At 43.6% G+C, this 17958-nt stretch overlaps 1 protein-coding gene across 4 annotated transcripts in view; it reads right to left on the bottom strand.

Moving 5' to 3' along the window:
* The window catches only part of KAZN (kazrin, periplakin interacting protein), a 729684-nt gene that overhangs the window by 395793 nt on the left and 315933 nt on the right, over positions 1 to 17958 (bottom strand). For 2 of the 4 annotated variants that reach the window (XM_050931542.1, XM_050931545.1), the window contains one exon: positions 2639 to 2828. In XM_050931542.1, coding sequence (XP_050787499.1) covers positions 2639 to 2828 — 190 coding nt within the window. Of the gene's footprint in view, positions 1 to 2638; positions 2829 to 2929; positions 3022 to 3079; positions 3138 to 17958 lie in introns of those variants that run through there. The other 2 variants (XM_050931543.1, XM_050931544.1) reach the window with 2 other exon arrangements.

Raw genomic sequence — 17958 nt, 5'->3', positions numbered from 1 at the left:
AAGGGTAGATAAAATACTTTTTTTTTTTTAAAGTAATGGATAGGTCCCCACACACAGATGATAACACGTTAGAAAAAACAAACTTCCATCTAGGATGATATCAGAATAGGGCCTAATCCTGAAAATGTTTAAGCACAGGTGGTATCGTTTCTTGTGTGACTGGAAGGGGCTACCCACACGAGCAAAATTAAGCATTAGCAGGATTGGTCGCTCCGTTTGCTTGGACAAATTCCTGATTGTAAGTAAACCCATCTGATGGTGGATTAAGTTTGTTTAATAGCTACAATTCCCTGTGCAGCATAAATGGCAAAATAAGACAAGTTTGATGGAACAAATCCACCAATTACTCTCTCTAAATCAATTTGTGCTAATACTTTAATAATGCAACATCAATGATGTAAAGGAATAGCAGTCTTATGAGAACAGTTACACTGCATTTTAGAAGAGCGACTATGTTTAAAAAGCTACAGGTAACATACCTAAAATACAGGTATTAAATAACGTATAAACATCATACCAAGAGACCTTTGCAGTAAATATGTAATAAGTAAATAATATCTGCTGACATTTTTATCACACAGATGCAAATGCAAATCAATTATAGCTCTCTCAAGGCAGGGAAAGGTTCACACTATTTCCGATCAGACAAACACTGTTCTGAGTGTGAATTATTTTGCAATTCAGTATTTACCTGTTCAGAATTTTTTATTTAAATGTTTCTAGAGTAATTGTGACCCAAACACTATTTTCATTAGCATAACACAGCATATTTCAGCCAGACAAGAAAAAAGACAAACCCTACAATCTTAAGAGCTGTCCATTAGCAATTTAGCACTCATTCGGTAACCCTCATGCAAAATTAAGACCATATGTCATTCACGACATTACGTATATCAACCTGTTTTATATGCCCAATCTTTGCTACTGAATCTAGCAGACTTGTTGGTAAAATACACCTAACTTTAGTGAGGGGAACGTGCAAGGGTTAATTGTTGGAAAAACATATGGATTCTTTTCTACTTTTTAAACCCAGGGTCTTTATTCTTAGCAAAAAACTCATTTCTCTGCCATTTGCCCATTAGGAGACAGCTCTCTCCTGATTCATAAAATCCCCAATACCTTGCATTCTGCACATACAACACTCCTGTACTTTTTGCTAAAGTGAGGTAATCAAAATGCACATACTAGTAATGCCTTCCTCCTTCCCTCCCCAACAGGTTATGCCATTTGCCAAATTTCATGCTAGAAAACTATGCACTAAACAGCAGGATTGAAACACATTAATCACAATTATAACATGGCTGCTTTGTTACCAAATTACTGATCTGATTCTTAGACCTTCCTCAAACTCTAGGCACCAGAGAGTGAATTTAGACTGGAATTTAACCTGAACAATGCTAATTTGCAGGTTAAACAATTCACAATTGCAAAAAAAAATTAATTTTTAACCTAAAGACATTTAAATTGAAACCATCATTAAAAATAAATGAATTTCAAAATGATCACCATCTATTAATTTAAAAAAAGAGAAAATGTGAGGTCTAATAGCTACACGTTTGGTGTTGTAACCATTCCATTCAATTGCCCTGTTTTAACTCGTTTGGGATTTCTGCAGCCTAAATGGTAATAAATTGAATTTGCGGAGAACATATGACATTAAAGTCAAAAGCTGATTAGCAGAGAATGTCAGATACATTTGCCATTTGACTTCACCTAAGAGGGAAACAATGGATTTTTAGGACCATCTCATCCAATGTTAATCCTTGAAGGATTACCAACAGCTGCCATGGTTGACAGTGTCAACATAAACTGGCAACCTATTTCTACCATCTCATCTACACAAGGAACCAGCTCAAGATCAGATTGCATCTATTCCACAATCATCAGGAGAGATTCATCCATATTTCAGCCAGATTTGGGAAGACGTCCACCAAAAACTAACCAAACCAAAAACAAAATCCCACAGATGTACTTGTTTTCATAACGCCCCAGATATTTAAACTCCATGCAGTGCACCATCTCATTGTCTTATTTATTTTACTGACTGGATACAGAGCAAAAGGGTGGGGGGAGAGATAAAGCTGCAACCTAGGTATGAAAAATATCTCAGTGTCAGATAAAAAGAAAAGTGAACATGTCAACATGCTGCCGTTTAAAACAAAACCTTGTTTTGGCTACAACATCTGGAGCCTTTTTTTTCCCCCAGAGGAAAATCTGCAACCAGAGTAAAAAATCATGTAGGAAGATGGGTCTTAAAACGTTGCACTTAACATCTCACAGGAACTGAAAACCCCAACCTGCAATTAAAAGTTTACACAGGGAACCGGTTCACAGTGGGTGGGGGTGCGAAGGGGGTTACAGGGATGGCTTGGCGGAGACCCTCCCCTATTCCACCTCCCGCCCCAACACATACAGCTCTGGCTGAGGGGGCACTTCCTCCCCCCACAGCATCCCTGACTCAAACCGCCACCCAAAAGCAATAGGGAGAAAGGGTTAAAAGTTGCACAACGCATCCGGGAGTCACCGAGCAGCAGCAGCCTGGGCTCTGCATCCCGAGCCCCGGGCTGCAGCAGAGGCGCTGGGGTGAGCGCTACAGTCGGGTGCCCGTCACCCACCCCGAGCCCGGCGGGCCCCTCACCTTGCGCGTTGTGCTGGTTGTTCTCCATGATCGAGGGGGTCGCGGAGCTGCTGCCCAGCTCGGCCAGTCTCCGGTTGGTGGCTGTCAGCTCGGCTCGCAGGTTAGTCATCTCCTGGCTGGCAGACTGGATAGCTCCATCGATCCGGAGGGCCAGCTGCTTATTGTCTTCCATCATGTTCAGGATTTTGGCCTGGGGAGGAGAGAGGGGAGAGAGAGGCGCATGATGCACCAGCCGGGGGTGGGAGGGTGGAAGGGGGGTGGCTGCCTCTCTCTCTCTCCTCCCCCCGCTACCTGTTGGATCCCCTCGCTGCTGCCTCCCTCTCCCCAGCGCAGCGATGCGCGGGGAAGCGGCTCCAGCAGGAGACCCGAGCGAGCTCCGCCGCTTTGCAAAGGACATTAGGGGGGAGAAAGCCGGGCAAGCACTCTTTAAATGGAGCCTACCATCTGCAGCGGGGGAGGCGGGGAGCCCGGCCAGCTCCGCCGCAGCCCCTGGCTTCGCCGGGCGCCTTCCCCACGCCGGCCGCCTGGATGCAACGAGGCAGCTGAGGGGAGCAGCCCGGGGCAAAGGGCGCTGGTGCGGGGGCTGGCCGGCTTGGAGGCTGCACTGCGGGCTTCCCTCCCCTGCCCCGGCGCCGCTGCGCGAAGCGCTGCCTCTTCACCGCGGCCACCGAGCGCACGGCCCCGCGCGGGGCTCCGGCTGCCTGCGCTAGGGCGCCCGCCGCTACGCGCTGCGCGCTGGGGGGTGCAGCGAGGGAAAGGGGGTGCAAGCTGGGGGCAGGGCCGGGAGGTGGAGCAGGGGGAGCCAGGCGCTCGGGGAGAGGGGAGGGCGCAGTGGCGGGCAGCCCCGGGGCGGGCCGGGAGTTTGTTTTGCAGGGAGCGGAGCCGGGGGGAGGAGGCTGCCCGCCCACGAAGGGCCAAACTGAAAGCGGGGAGCCGGGTCCCCGCAGCCGGGCCTGGGGCGTGGCGCGCTGGGAAGCTGGGGCCGGGCGGAGGAAAGGCAGAAGGCGTCCGTCCCCTTCATCCTGGCCGGGGTGCGCGGCGCAGGCCCGGCTGGCTTCGGATCGGGTTGCAGCGCGGCCAGTGGGAGCCGGGTGACACCCCCTGCTCCGCCAGCCACGGAGGGGGATGGGTCCGGGAAAGGAGCGCTCGGCTGGAGTGTGCAGTCGCCATGCTAAGGGGAAAGGGGCTCCTTTGTCTGCCCGAGCGGAGAGGGCTGGGGCATGAATCCCTTTGCCCCCAGCGCCGCTAATGGCACAAGGGGGCGACTCGTGCAAAGCGCTGCCCCCCCACCTTTGCACCCCGAAGTGGCTCCAGCCCTGGTTGCGCCCCTGTTGGCGTTCGCTTGCCACGAGGATTGGAGCTGCTGCAAGCGGAAGGGGCCCCAGGGTTTAAAGCAAGTGCTGGGGAAGGAGCAGCAAACGTGCCATTCAGAACCAGGGGTATTCAGGCCGGGAACCTGATTCTAGAGTTCCAGCTAGAGGCCAGGAACAGAGCCCAAAGACCGACCTACCCCGCCAGCCTGAGGGATGGAGCCTTGCAACAAGCCGGTGTAGTAGCAGTTTCTCGTACTACACCGGCTCACCCCAAGAAATCCTACAGCAAATCACTGTGAATGCAGAAAATCCAAGCAACTCACCAGCCACCTGGTGACAATTGGCAAACAGAGAGGGAATGCCCAGTATTTCTAGCTCCTGTTCCCTTTAGGTAAGAATAGTTTCTCTCTCTGCCACTTTTATAATTAGAGCGTGTTCTAGTGGTGATGGGAAGTCAGGACTCTTGTGGTTTTTGTTTTGTTCCCAGCTCTACCACTCAACTCAATACATATCCTTGAGCCCATCAGTTCTCTGTAGCGCCTCAGTGTAGGTACCTGTACAATGGACATAGCCATGGTGGCCTGGCTTACAAAACTTCGATAAACACTTTCAAGATCAGGTGCAATATCTACTTGCTCCACCTTTGCCATGACTATGGATGATAGCAAATGTCATAATTCTCCTTGTAACTGGGTCAGCTCAGCACCACAGACAGACAGAGTGCTGTCCCTAAGCAAATGAGGCAAACAGAACTTTGCAAGGCTGGTTAAATCCTGCCAGGTTAAATTCATTGTGTAAAGGACTAGAGAGCTTTTGATGAAAGATGCAATGGGAGTTCAAATTATTATTCTTCAGTCCCCTCCTCTATTTGTCTCTTCCCTACGCTGGGCTTTGTGCAGAAGTCTGCTGCATGCCAGTGCCCAAAGAGGAGTAAAATGGACCAAAAATCTCCTGGAAGAGGATGGGGGCAAGGAGGGAAAGGCAGCGGCTTCTTTGGTCTTACTGCATAAGCCACATCCACCCAGCGGGTGCTGCAAGCTCAGTGGGTGCTGGCAAACTCAATGTGGCATGTACCCATTGAAGCAATAGAGAATTATTTGGCATCATAAATTACTGCTTCTAGAAGGAGCAATAGCATTTTGCAGTGCTATTTCAACACACTGCAGGTGATCTACTTGCATGAGGATTGTGGGACCTTGATTGCACCAGGCAGCAAAGTTGTAGACCTGAATTCATGACCAAACAACCCATGTGTTAGGGTTAGACTAGATGACCCTTGCAGTCCCTTCTAACCCTATGGTTCTATGATTCTCTGGAAGCAGGTTTCTGCCAGCTGGAAGCCCAGGGAACCTGCCTAGCTTACTCTGAAGAGCCAGATCATCACTCTCTGTTTTCAGGAGGGAATGATGCAGTGGAGAACAGCAGTTCAGGAGACGCAGTTTTATCCCCAGGCACCCTTTAAGGCATGAAAGGGAGGACTGGTCCCGAAGTGAGCCAGAGCCCCCTGGGAACTGAGCTGGGGCAGTCTACTTCTCTTTGCGTACAAAAAATGGCTCTTACCCTATTGTTTGAATAAGAGAAAATATTATGCAAAAGATTAAAATAAATGTTTTAGGGAAATAGGGGAAGATTGAGCAGTTGCTGCAGTGCACTCTCAGGTCTGCCTCATGCTTTTGGTTCCACAGCCAGGCCTTGAGAGTGCTCTGAGGACTTGCAAATGCAAGGAAGTTTCCAAAATCTAAGCACTTTCAGTGGCATAGGCATCACAGGGACCTTGACCAAACTACAGCAGGAGAGGGGACAGAATGGTGGGTCCTCTCCCAGCAGGCTTAGAAGATGGAGACGTATTATTTTCTGATTTAGAAAAAACAGAATTGATGTCAGCTTTGTCTTTCCTTTGGCAGCGTAAACACCATGTGATGGTGGAGTTGAGATGACGGGAAATCATGTCAGTGTCCACTTGCAGGCTGGCTCTTGCCAGCTGTGCTCTTCTCTGTCCAGACTTGCAGCATGGCAGTACAAGAGTGGCCCCTTCGATGAGCACAAAGAATGTCCTCAGTGGCCCCAGGAGCAGCACTGGTGTAAAATCAGCGTCTGAGGGAGGAAATGGTTTAACAAACCAATGGGCCGATAGTTTCTGCTGCTCACTCACGGGAAGTGAAATGAGGTAAAGTAGAAGTGCGTTGGTCTCCAGCAAGACAACGATCCTACTGGGAGCTGTGGAACAAGGCACTGTAAAACTGTGAGTCTCACTGAGCTGAAGGGGTTTGGCGTGCAATGAGCCTCCAGGCAACTTTCAGGAATAAATATAAGATGAATCTGTGTTCACATGCTGTCAGTCTGCTGTAGATTGCTTTCTGATTGTGCTGTGCTCCCTGAGATGTCATGTCTGATCCTGCCTGTACTTATGCCCATTCTGCACTGTCATAATCTCCACCAACTTCCACAGGGTTGCTTGGAGCACACTGGACTAAGCAAGAGGCCCACCAAGTCCGTTGGGAATAGACGATGCTCTGCCATTCCCAGGATTGAATCTGTAGGTACTTAAGGGCAACATGTCACTCAGGGTTTGTCTACACAGTGGGGGAATGTATTCTGTGGGGGAGTGATTTCTAAAGCACACTCAGTCTTGTGCATTAGTTGGTTCATGTAGATACAGTAGTACATTAAAGCACACTAGGAAACCTTTAGAGTACATGAGTAGGGTCTACACAGACCAATTAATATGCAACACATGAGTGCGCTTTAGAAATCACACCCCTGTAGAGCACATTACCTTATGGTGTAAACAAATGCTAAATTATGGAAAGTTTGGAAACAGTATCTCAACAGACACAAATAGTGCCAAACCTTTTATCGATCTATCTCAGATTAAGATGGCCACAGCATTTATGGGGTGAAGCTGCAGCCCATGGAAACTCCTAATGAGGCTGTTGCTTGAGGAATTTGCACTGTGTCCCACCTAGGGACAAGGGATTGGCCATTGTGTGGAGTACTGAAAATTAATCCCCTTCAGTTTTCAAAGTATGAATTCTCAAGTCAGTCAATACGCAGGGTAAAATTCTGTTCTCTGCACATTGGAACTATATGCTGATATTCTGGTCTCTCTGCAAAGGTGGATCTCCCAGTGATATTGATGGGTCTCCCATATACACACTGTGTGGAGAGACTGTTGGGCTGAAGTCCTCTCTAAGGGCTTGGCTACTAGGGGACATCCAGGAAAAGAAATCCAAATTAACTAAAGGGGTGAATTAGTTAAACTGCATTAAACCCTGTGTGAACACAATCTTTCAGAATTAATGTGGCCTTGCTTCAGGAAAGCTGCCTAATTCTGAATTAAGGTGTTCACACAGGAGTTTACTGTAGTTTAACGAATCCATTTCAAATCCACACCTTTAGTTAATTTGGATTTTTGTTCCTGGCTGACCCTGTGTAGAGAAATGCTTCAGACTTTGTCTACACTACAAAGTGAAGGTGTTTGTTTTTTGTATAGCACAGGTAGGCTTACCATCGCTATCTTTAATCTAGCTAGCCACAGGTCCTAGTAGTAGTGAAGACAGGTAGTATGGGCTAGCAACCTCAGTACAAGCCTGCCAGAGACTCTGGGTACATACTCTGGTTGCTAGTCTGTGATGTATCTCATGCGGCTATGTCTTTGCTAGTATTGTAACCCACACTAGATAGATGAAAACCAGGCATACACTGTAACACCATCATCTGGAAAACCTTGTGGCCTGGGTATATTACCTTGAAACAGGATCTACCTCAATAATAATCTTATTAAACAAACTACAGGCTCAATAAATTTTTCTAGACACTAAATATCTCAGCCGTTTCAACTCCTTTTTATAATATCAAAAGAACTTGGCTCATTTTAAAGCTACAGTCAAGCAGATGAAATCTACATTTTGTGATTAGTGTTTTTTTTTTAAATAAGATGAAAGAATCTAATTAATAGCAAGTATTTAATGGTTATTTTTAAAAATGATTTTTGACTGACAGTTCCCAGCAGTGTCTGCAGCCCAAACATTGCAACACTAGGGCTAGTACGTGAAAACCACAAAGTGACTAGAAACAGGCGTGGAAGTGAAGGTGTCTGTTTTCATTAGTTACATGTATTCAGGGTGGATAAATGGCATAAATGAAGAATGAATTTCAATTCTGAAATTCTGTCTTCATCATTTAGGTTGTTATGAGTGACAGGCAAGGACACTTATGTGAGGTTTCATTTCTGAACAATGTAAGGCTTGGGTGCATGTCTACTTGTATGCACATTTAATGCAACTGTGTATGCAAACAAGGGAATTACATATGCATCTCGATGATTGAATGTGCAGTTGCAATAGCATATATGTAAAACTGTGATCGACAACAATTTATACTGGAATAAAATACAAGCTTGTGTACAATCAGGGCTTAAATTATAGTCAGCTTCTTTAAACCCCAGGCCCATTATTTTTAGCCTACCATTTTTCTTTTAAATTAAACCTGATGTGAGCCTTCCAGCAAAGCATCCAGCATCTAAGGCAAAGCCCAGATTACACTTTTAGTCAATGTAACCTCAATAATAGACTAGTCAAGGTATTATATTGGTAGCATTTGAAACCTTTTTAAATTGAGGATGTGAAAGAATTTCTATACTATATTGGCTATTTTAAAAATTGTTTTAAAATCTTGAACGTTACCATAGCCTCATCCATAAATTAATAACCCAGTCTTAGAAATCTTCCTTATTACTTTAAACCCCTTTGAGATTCCCCTAAAGATATCCTATGAGATTTTCTCCTTCCCTGCACTCAGCAATAGGGAACAGCTGGGTCTATTTAAAATTGATTTTGATCTCTCCAAGCAAGATTTGATTTCTCCAATACTGAGTTTTGCCTGAAGAGAGTGCACAGTATAGCAAAAATTCTGAGATGTCAGCTGGCAGCTGGCGTGGCGAGAGTCGAAGAGAAAATGAGCAGCTCACCATGGGTCCACAGGCATAAGCATGAGACAGCAACATGGGCAAAGTGATTTTCAATGTGACAGTGTTGGAGTTTGCTGGCCGCATACAATTAAAACAGAATAAAACCCTCTTCTTTCTGAGCTCCAGATCACAGATGGTCCTCAATGGGGTGCAGCAGCAGCATAAGAAACACTCATGCAAAGTAAGCTGCCTTTCCATTAATTCCTGTTAATTGGGTGTTTCAAGGGCTTCAGGCACTGTGAAAGGGCCAAGGCATCATAAAGGGACAAGAGGTGCTCATCATTTAAAACCAGACAATGCTGCTCTCTGAACAGGCTGAATGGTGCAATGGCTGAAATGCTCCGTGATGAAGAAATCCTAGGAGCCTCTTCGTTCAGATGGAAGTTAACCCCTCCACAGTGATCTCAATTCTCTCCCATTCACACACACACTTTGCCAAAAGCCAAATCAACCTCCCCGAGATAACGGTCCCAATCCTGAAATCGTGCCTCCATGGAACTCTGGTCACTTCAACAGGGCTCCACACAGGTCTGATTGCAAGAGTGGGGCCATATCTAGACATTTTGTAGTGAACTAGACTAAGTATTCGGGATCGATGAGGCGCATCATTTCTGTAGACCTAGGGTAAACTCATTGCTGGTGTAAGTGCATTGACTTCCCCAGAGTTATGCCTGCTTCTGTCATCATTCATATGTATGATCCTTGGTCTCAGTCTAGTCCCTGCTGAGTCTGTTTGTACATCACAAAACCACTACTTATTTTGGGCTGACTGGCAAGTTTTCCTTAGGAACTGTATGGGAATGGCAGGCCAGGATTGGGAGCATTGGAACAGCCCAGGGTCTGCCCAAAAAACCAGTGGGTCAACTTTTGTGAGCACTTGGGATTCATCATTTGATGCAAAGTTTTAAAATTACTTTTTAGAAGACACACAGAGAAACTAAACAGGGGCCATTTCACAGAGCAAATGTTTTTTTAAGAGACTATAACAGAAAATTATGCAGCTTGAGTCCCCTTGATTGGTCTGAGTCAAACACTATCCAAGCTACATGAGAGAGAATAGAAACACACTCCTGTGAATTTCATACCCTCCTACTAGTGGTGTGATGATGTACAAATTACATGTTGAAATTCCTCAGCAGTTCAGGGCCTGATCATTGCTGCAACAGCAAAATTGAGCTCAAGGGGAACTGTATTGAGCCCAGGACCAAGATGTGTGGTAAATATAGAATACCTGAGAGATCATTATGTGTGAGATTAATTCCTGTGCAGAGGGCCAAGTATCACTTAAATCCTCAAAATCAGGATTAAATTCGACTTTAGTGGTGCAGAGTCTTTGCTCTGCATAGGGGTGAATTTCACCTGCCATCTAGCATATTATCTTCTGACAACAGCGTTAAATGCTTTCCATTAAGTGAGCACAAGCGAAGGGAGGAGAACAGTGGAAAATCCTGATTCACGTGCCTGTTCCATAAATGAACCCAAAATAAAAATTCAAGCATAGAAAGCATATGACACTGATTGATACCCAATCAGATGATGCAGCTGCAGCTCTCTTTGAAGCAGCCAGATAAAGACTATTTTTAGTTAAATGATGTCCACATTTTTAAAAAAAGCATTTAGGGGATGATTTACAGTTTAAGGGTGAATTTTTCCAAAAACGCCTAAGGGATTTATAGACTCATAGACTCTAGGACTGGAAGGGACCTCGAGAAGTCATCGAGTCCAGTCCCCTGCCCTCATGGCAGGACCAAATACTGTCTAGACCATCTCTAATAGACATTTATCTAACCTACTTTTAAATATCTCCAGAGATGGAGATTCCACAACTTTCCTAGGCAATCTATTCCAGTGTTTAACTACCCTGACAGTTAGGAACTTTTTCCTAATGTCCAACCTAAATCTCCCTTGCTGCAGTTTAAGCCCATTGCTTCTTGTTCTATCATTGGAGGCTAACGTGAACAAGTTTTTTCCCTCCTCCTGATGACACCCTTTTAGATACCTGAAAACTGCTATCATGTCCCCTCTCAGTCTTCTCTTTTCCAAACTAAACAAACCCAATTGTTTCAGCCTTCCTTCATAGGTCATGTTCTCAAGACCTTTAATCATTCTTGTTGCTCTTCTCTGGACCCTCTCCAATTTCTCCACATCTTTCTTGAAATGCAGTGCCCAGAACTGGACACAATACTCCAGTTGAGGCCTAACCAGTGCAGAGTAAAGCGGAAGAATGACTTCTCGTGTCTTGTTTACAACACACCTGTTAATGCATCCCAGAATCACGTTTGCTTTTTTTTGCAACAGTATCACACTGTTGACTCATATTAAGCTTGTGGTCCACTATGACCCCTAGATCTCTTTCTGCCATACTCCTTCCTAGACAGTCTCTTCCCATTCTGTATGTGTGAAACTGATTGTTCCTTCCTAAGTGGAGCACTTTGCATTTATCTTTATTGAACTTCATCCTGTTTACCTCAGACCATTTCTCCAATTTGTCCAGATCATTTTGAATTTTGACCCTGTCCTCCAAAGCAATTTCAATCCCTCCCAGTTTGGTATTGTCCGCAAACTTAATAAGCGTACTTTCTATGCCAACATCTAAATCGTTTAGGAGCACAAATGCTATTAAAAAATCAATGGAACTTCTGTTCTTAAATCTCTTACGTGCATTTGAAAGCCTTATACATTGTTTACTGCATCTAGCATTTCCCCAGCTATCACATATAACAATCAAAAGACAAGGAGAATCAAATCCATGTTTTCCCCCAGATTATTGGAATGTTCTGGGGGTTTGTTGTTGTTCCTCTTTTTTAAATTTGGAGTTTCAATCAAACAACTTAACATACACAGGATCAGCTCCATTGTGCCTGGTAATGCTGAGTAGTCTTTGTACTCTCCCCATATGTGGTATATAAAAAGAGACTGACTAACAATAGAAAAGACAACTAGCTAAATCAAAAGACAACATCAAATAAAGCTTTGAAGATTCATGGAGGCAACTACACATTTGACTTTTACGGAGCCTGAGGTCTATTGCCCTTTTCTGTCCATGCATGGAGCCTTTGGAAGGGAGAAAATGCCACTAATGTGAGTAGAAAAGAGGGGACTCATTGTTCAAAGGAACCGTTCCACCTACCCTTTCTAACATCGCTTGCTGAGGTCTGGGACCTGGGAAAGGGCCAGTGCCTTCAATGCCCATTGACTTCAACAAGAGTAGTTGTTGTTTGTATGACAGCAGTGCTTAGTGGACCCAACATGTACTTTACAAACAGAATAAGAAACAGTCTCTCTCCTGAAGAACCTACCATCTGAAAAGACACAGCCGATAAAGAGTGCGAGAAAGGATAGTTATTGGGGTTCTCTTTTCCAGGGTTTATTCATTTCATTTTTCTGGGTTTATTTTGAGCAACTTTTGAGTTTTATGTACATGTCCAAAAATCAGGGCCATCGTGTATATGGAATGAGTAATGTAGATTATATCCATTACTCATTCCAGTAGTAGTATATACTGTAATGAGTAATGTAGATTATATCCATTACTCATTCCAGTAGTAGTATATACTGTAATGAGTAATGTCTTGGTAATGTTCCCTAGTGGCTTTAACAAAGTGTAGTTTCAAACAGCACTACATTCAAGCGCACTGGAGAACGTTTAGTGTGTATCAGCTGGGTCTGCACAGACCAATTCATGTGTGACACGTTAGTGTGCTTTAGCCATCACGCTCCAATAGTCCTCATTCCTGCTCCTTTTCCATGTAGACAAACCCTTATGTGTAAGTAACCAGTTCTGATGTTTTTCCAGTGTTTATTGGATAAACACCAATTTCTTTCTCTCTCTTTTTTTTTTTTTTTTTTTGGTTTGGTACTGGAGGCTAAAACTGAAAATGAGAAACTCTAATTATTGCTCCATTTTACAGATGGGGAAACTGAAGCACAGAGTGATTACATGACTTGCCCAAGATCACACAAGAAGTCCAGAGTGACACCAAATCCTCCAAGCCCCAGTTCAGTGCCTTATCTGCACTGACACCGTAGTATTCTAGTTGTTCAGTAACTTGTAGAATCAAACACAAACTTAACACCAGTATTCTTAAATATCTGAAAAGTTAAATATTGAGCAACAAGTTTCAGGAGAAATGGACCTCGAGAAGACTATATTCTCCAAAATGTTATAGAAGATGGGTGGGTGGAGGGGATCCAAGTAATATTTGGAAATATTAAAATATGGTCTATATTGTTTGGTATTGCTTTAGATGTCTGAGTTTTTTCAGGCCAGGGAATGGGAGGGAAGTCGGAAATGAAAGGGATGGGGAGTAGGAAAGAGGTACCATTAAGAGTTCTGGCCAACCTCTAATTTGCCATTCAGTTTACCACCCTGTACTTTATGATGTATGATATGTGAAGGAACCTGTTTAGCCAAAAGGGAAATGTCTTTTGTGTTAAGAGTGACCGTAATCTAATATGGCCTTTTGACTTGACTCAATTAAATCCTTTCTGTTTCGGTTAAATAATCAGCCACAATTTAATAAAATGAATTTCAGTGTGTCGTCTCCCAGTCTGATGACTTTAGAGATCATGAAGCCTTATGTAAATTCCGTGAATTACTTTTTATTTGCTTGTGTGTCACTTCCACACAAAAATGCTCTCTGTTAGTGTATTAAAATTCCTTCCCCATCTTCTCATTGCATCACTGTTTACAATAATGATTCCCAGCTGAAAAGGCTTGAAATATCACTAGTTTCTTTACATCTGCCGACAAAATTGGGCCTTTCTGATTGGAAAAAGCCATCAAGTGCAGATAAATTTCCAGTGGGGTCTTCTGTGTTCCTGTTTCATTGTGAACTTGAATTCTATGCTGTGAATTGCAATATCTTGGACTATTCCAAATTTTAGTCGAGGCATCCACTGAGCAATTTGATAGCAAAGCAAGTCCCCCTCCCCGAAATCTAATCAAACAGACGAGCAAACTTACAAACTGGCCACTAGAAAAAGCTTAGCCTACCTCTAGTTATTATATAAAATAAATAGGAGTGTTGCAGCATGTATCCTGCAGACATCTGTTCCCAGTTCTTCAGCCTGGGAACTAGGTGACTGTAGTTCTATTACTTGCAGAATTTTTTTCCTTCTAAAGAGCAGATTTTTTATTTTGTGTATTCATAACGGCATCTGACCCTCCTTCTCACTCTTAGAATATTGAGCAATGATTCAAAGGACAGTGAATCTTTTCTTCCCAATCTGAGAACAGGCCAACACTCTCATACAAAGGGTGACCTTGCTGGATGCATTACTGCTATAGCATAAATCACATTTTAGTGTTTTGCTCTTGTTTTAAGGAAGTATAAATTGCACAAATTAACGAGATGCTGGAATGCAGTCAAGTGGTTGGAGCAGAAAACTGGGAGGTCAGAAATCCTGGGTCATACTCTCAGCTGGCTCACTGATTCACTGTCATAACTTGTGCGACTTCTCTGGGTCTCAGTTTCACGATATATGAAATGAGCACAATGGCACTTGCCCACGCTACCTCCCTGGGGATTGTGAAGATAAATTGTTTAATGTTTGTAATGTGCCTTGAAACTGCTGAATCAAAGGAACTACATCACAACTAAGGAATATGGAGCAAATGTATTAGACCAAAGTACTAGCCTGGATTCAAACACTGCAAACTCACAGAACCTGGTATAACCTAGAGTAACTCCATTGAGAAGGTATAACAGAGCAAAATTTGATCGAAGAGATTTTCCCTGATAACTCCCTTTGGCATTAATGGGAATCAGACATCTAGACCCCTGAAAACAAATGACTCCATAGCATATTTCACAGCCGAGTGCATCTATGGCACAAGTTTCAATATCCAGTTCTATTAAATCCAGCATTTGTTTAATGAATTACAGCAATCCGATGAGTCTGTAGATCGGCGGCTGGTATTTGACTTTTATGTGGTAGATTCCAGCAGCCAGCTTTAAAAATGGAATCAATATTTGTGAAAAAATTTCAATACAATTTATTCTGAACTCCCCCTCCCCTCCCCGTTGACATATATGGATGCTTGATATATTTCACAGGGGTTGATGAAATGGCCTTTATCAAAACCAATTAGGGAAATGCTTGGCAAACCCAAATGAAATATTGCAACATTTTCCTCATTTATTAGTTCCAGTTCTATTCAGGTCCAAATTTCAATCGACGTCACTAGTAGCTGTCTCCTCAGTCACCAAAGGGAGATCTTATTTTTCAGGATTAGCTTTTTAAATTAATTAGATAAAATATGCTTAATGGAGCCACTGTGAATATTTGATTTCTTAACGAATGGGTGCAGTGTAATAAAGAGCATAGGAGGAGCAGTGGACATTTCTCCATAGAGGCTTTAGGACCAATATCGCCATTAAAGGCCTAGTCCACACACGGGTTTGGTACGAGTATAACTATATTAGAGTTGTGATTTTTTTTTAAACCAAAATACCTGCAAAACCCCAAATGTAGACACAGTTACACAGGCATAAAGGTGCCTTGTACTGTTATTATTAATATTATTTATTTGTATTACTGTAGTGCCTTGGGACCCTAGTCATAAACTAAGACTCCATTGTCAGTTAAAGTTCATTCCCTTTCATGTACAGGAAAAAGCGATATTGGTATAAGCACTTTCATTCCATTATAACTGTGTCCACACTACTGGGGTGGTATGACTTTCACCAGACTGGTATAGTTAAAGAGGGTGTAGACAAGGTCCAGTACATTTGGAAAAGTGTTAAACACTCTGTCAACAGTACGTGCTAAGTGCTTTTAAAAAAAAAACCCAAAACATATGAGCTAACATGTTTGTTTTTAACACCATCCTCCCTGTCAAAGTCTAGACAGGGCCTTAGAGACTAGTTCTGGAGGGAGAGACTGTGAAAGTCAGGGTTGCTTTGACAGTGAAGGCTTTAAAAAAAAAGTGTGAAATATTCCTTCACTTTCCTCCATCCTTGGAACAGTTGCCACTTAAAAGACCTTGCTCTCCTGTTCTCATTGCCAGCCATTTGAATGCACATCCACTCTACAGTGTGACACAAGCAGAACATATGGCACATTGCAAATATCAGGTCCCAGACAGGGGGGCAGCCAGCAATTTGAACCTGCAACATATATGGAAAGATTTTCCAGAGAGCTCAATGTCCAGCAGTTCCCACGGAGATCAAGGAAGAATTGCTCCCCTCTCCCTCCTGAAAACAGAGAGAACAACAGGAGCTGCCGGGTGTGGAGCTCTTCAGAAAGTCTCACCCATTGTGGCCAACTCATCACCTCCCCGCGCCCCAGATGGAACTATAATTACATGCAATCTAGCAGCAGGTGCAGTCAGGGAGTCCTAGCTGTGTGAAGATAAACAGATACACCCACCAGACACCACAACAAATTTTAGACCAAGGTTGTTGAAAGTTGTACACATCCAAATAACTGGCATACTCCCGCCTGCACCCACTGTCCCAGAATACCCTGTTGTAAGACATTAAAATAAATGGCATCATAATGTCTGTATGTAAAGTATCACTATTTAGTGAACTCCCTCTGAAGCACCTGGCATTGGCCACTGTCGGAAGACAGAATACTGGGCTGGATGGACCTTTGATCTCACCCAGTGTGGATGTTCTTTTGTTAATTACCAAATGAATTATGTGCTGATGTACATTGTTGTGACGGGTTGGATCACAGAAACCCCCATGGGAGCTGCCACCCAATGTGCCAAGACTACTACCCCTGCTTTCCTTGCCAGCTCAGGACCCCAACATCCTGTCTTGCTGAGCCAGACACTCCTGTCTGCTCCAACAAAGACCCAGGGTCTGAATTACTTGCCCCAAAGCTGCAGGTTTACCTGAAAGCAGCTCACAGAAGTGTGCTTGTCTTTAACACTCAGATGCCCAACTCCCAATGGGGTCTAAACCCAAATAAATCCATTTTACTCTGTATAAAGCTTACGCAGGGTAAACTCATAAATTGTTCGCCCTCTATAACACTGATAGAGAGATAAGCACAGTTGTTTGCTCCTCCAGGTATTAATACATACTCTGGGTCAATTAATAAGTAAAAAGTGATTTTATTAAATATAGAAAGTAGGATTTAAGTGGTTCCAAATAGTAACAGACAGAACGAAGTAAGTCACCAAGCAAAATAAAATAAAATGCACAAATCTATGTCTAGTCAAACTGAATACAGATAATCTCACCCTTAGAGATGCTTCAGTAAGTTTTTTCCTCAGACTGGACACCTTCCAGGCCTGGGCACAATTCTTTCCCCTGGTACAGCTCTTGTTCCAGCTTAGGTGATAGCTAGGGGATTCTTCATGATGGCTCTTCTCTCCTCTTTGTTCTGTTTCACCCCTTTACATATCTTTTGCATAAGACGGGAATCCTTTGTCCCTCTCTGGGTTCCCACTCCCTCCTTCTCAATGGAAATGCACCAGGCTAAAGATGGATTCCAGTTCAGGTGACATGATCACATGTCACTGCAAGACTTCATTGCCCACTTGCCAGCACACACCTATACAGGAAGACTTACAGGTAAAACACACCCATCTGCAGACAATTGTCCTGGTTAATGGGAGTCATCAAGATTCCAAATTGCCATTAATAGCCCACACTTTGCATAATTACAATAGGCCCTCAGAGTTATATTTCATATTTATAGTTTCAGATACAAGAGTGGTACATTTATACAAATAGGATGATCACATTCAGTGGATAATAAGCTTTGTAATGATATCTTACAAGAGACCTTTTGCATGAAGCATATTCCAGTCACATTATATTAACTTCTTATCAAATTTTATAAAATCATATAGACTGCAACGTCACAATTGTTATTTAGGGCTGAATTCACATAGCTGCATTTCTTTCAATGGGGGCTGCAGAAAGTGGGGATGATAATTCAGTAGGTGGTACTCATCCCTCTGGGAGAGCACTGAACACACACGCAGAGTGGACTTATGTGCAGTTGAAGGAACCCTCTATCTGAGAAAGCTGGCTAGATCATTGGGCTCAAGGGGTAGTGATCAATGGCTCCATGTC

This window comes from Gopherus flavomarginatus, chromosome 21 (assembly GCF_025201925.1).
Source record: "Gopherus flavomarginatus isolate rGopFla2 chromosome 21, rGopFla2.mat.asm, whole genome shotgun sequence".
In the NCBI taxonomy this organism is placed as follows: domain Eukaryota; kingdom Metazoa; phylum Chordata; order Testudines; family Testudinidae; genus Gopherus; species Gopherus flavomarginatus.
The sequence above is the reverse complement of the archived record's forward strand: the minus strand, read 5'-3'. Positions and strand labels throughout refer to the sequence as shown.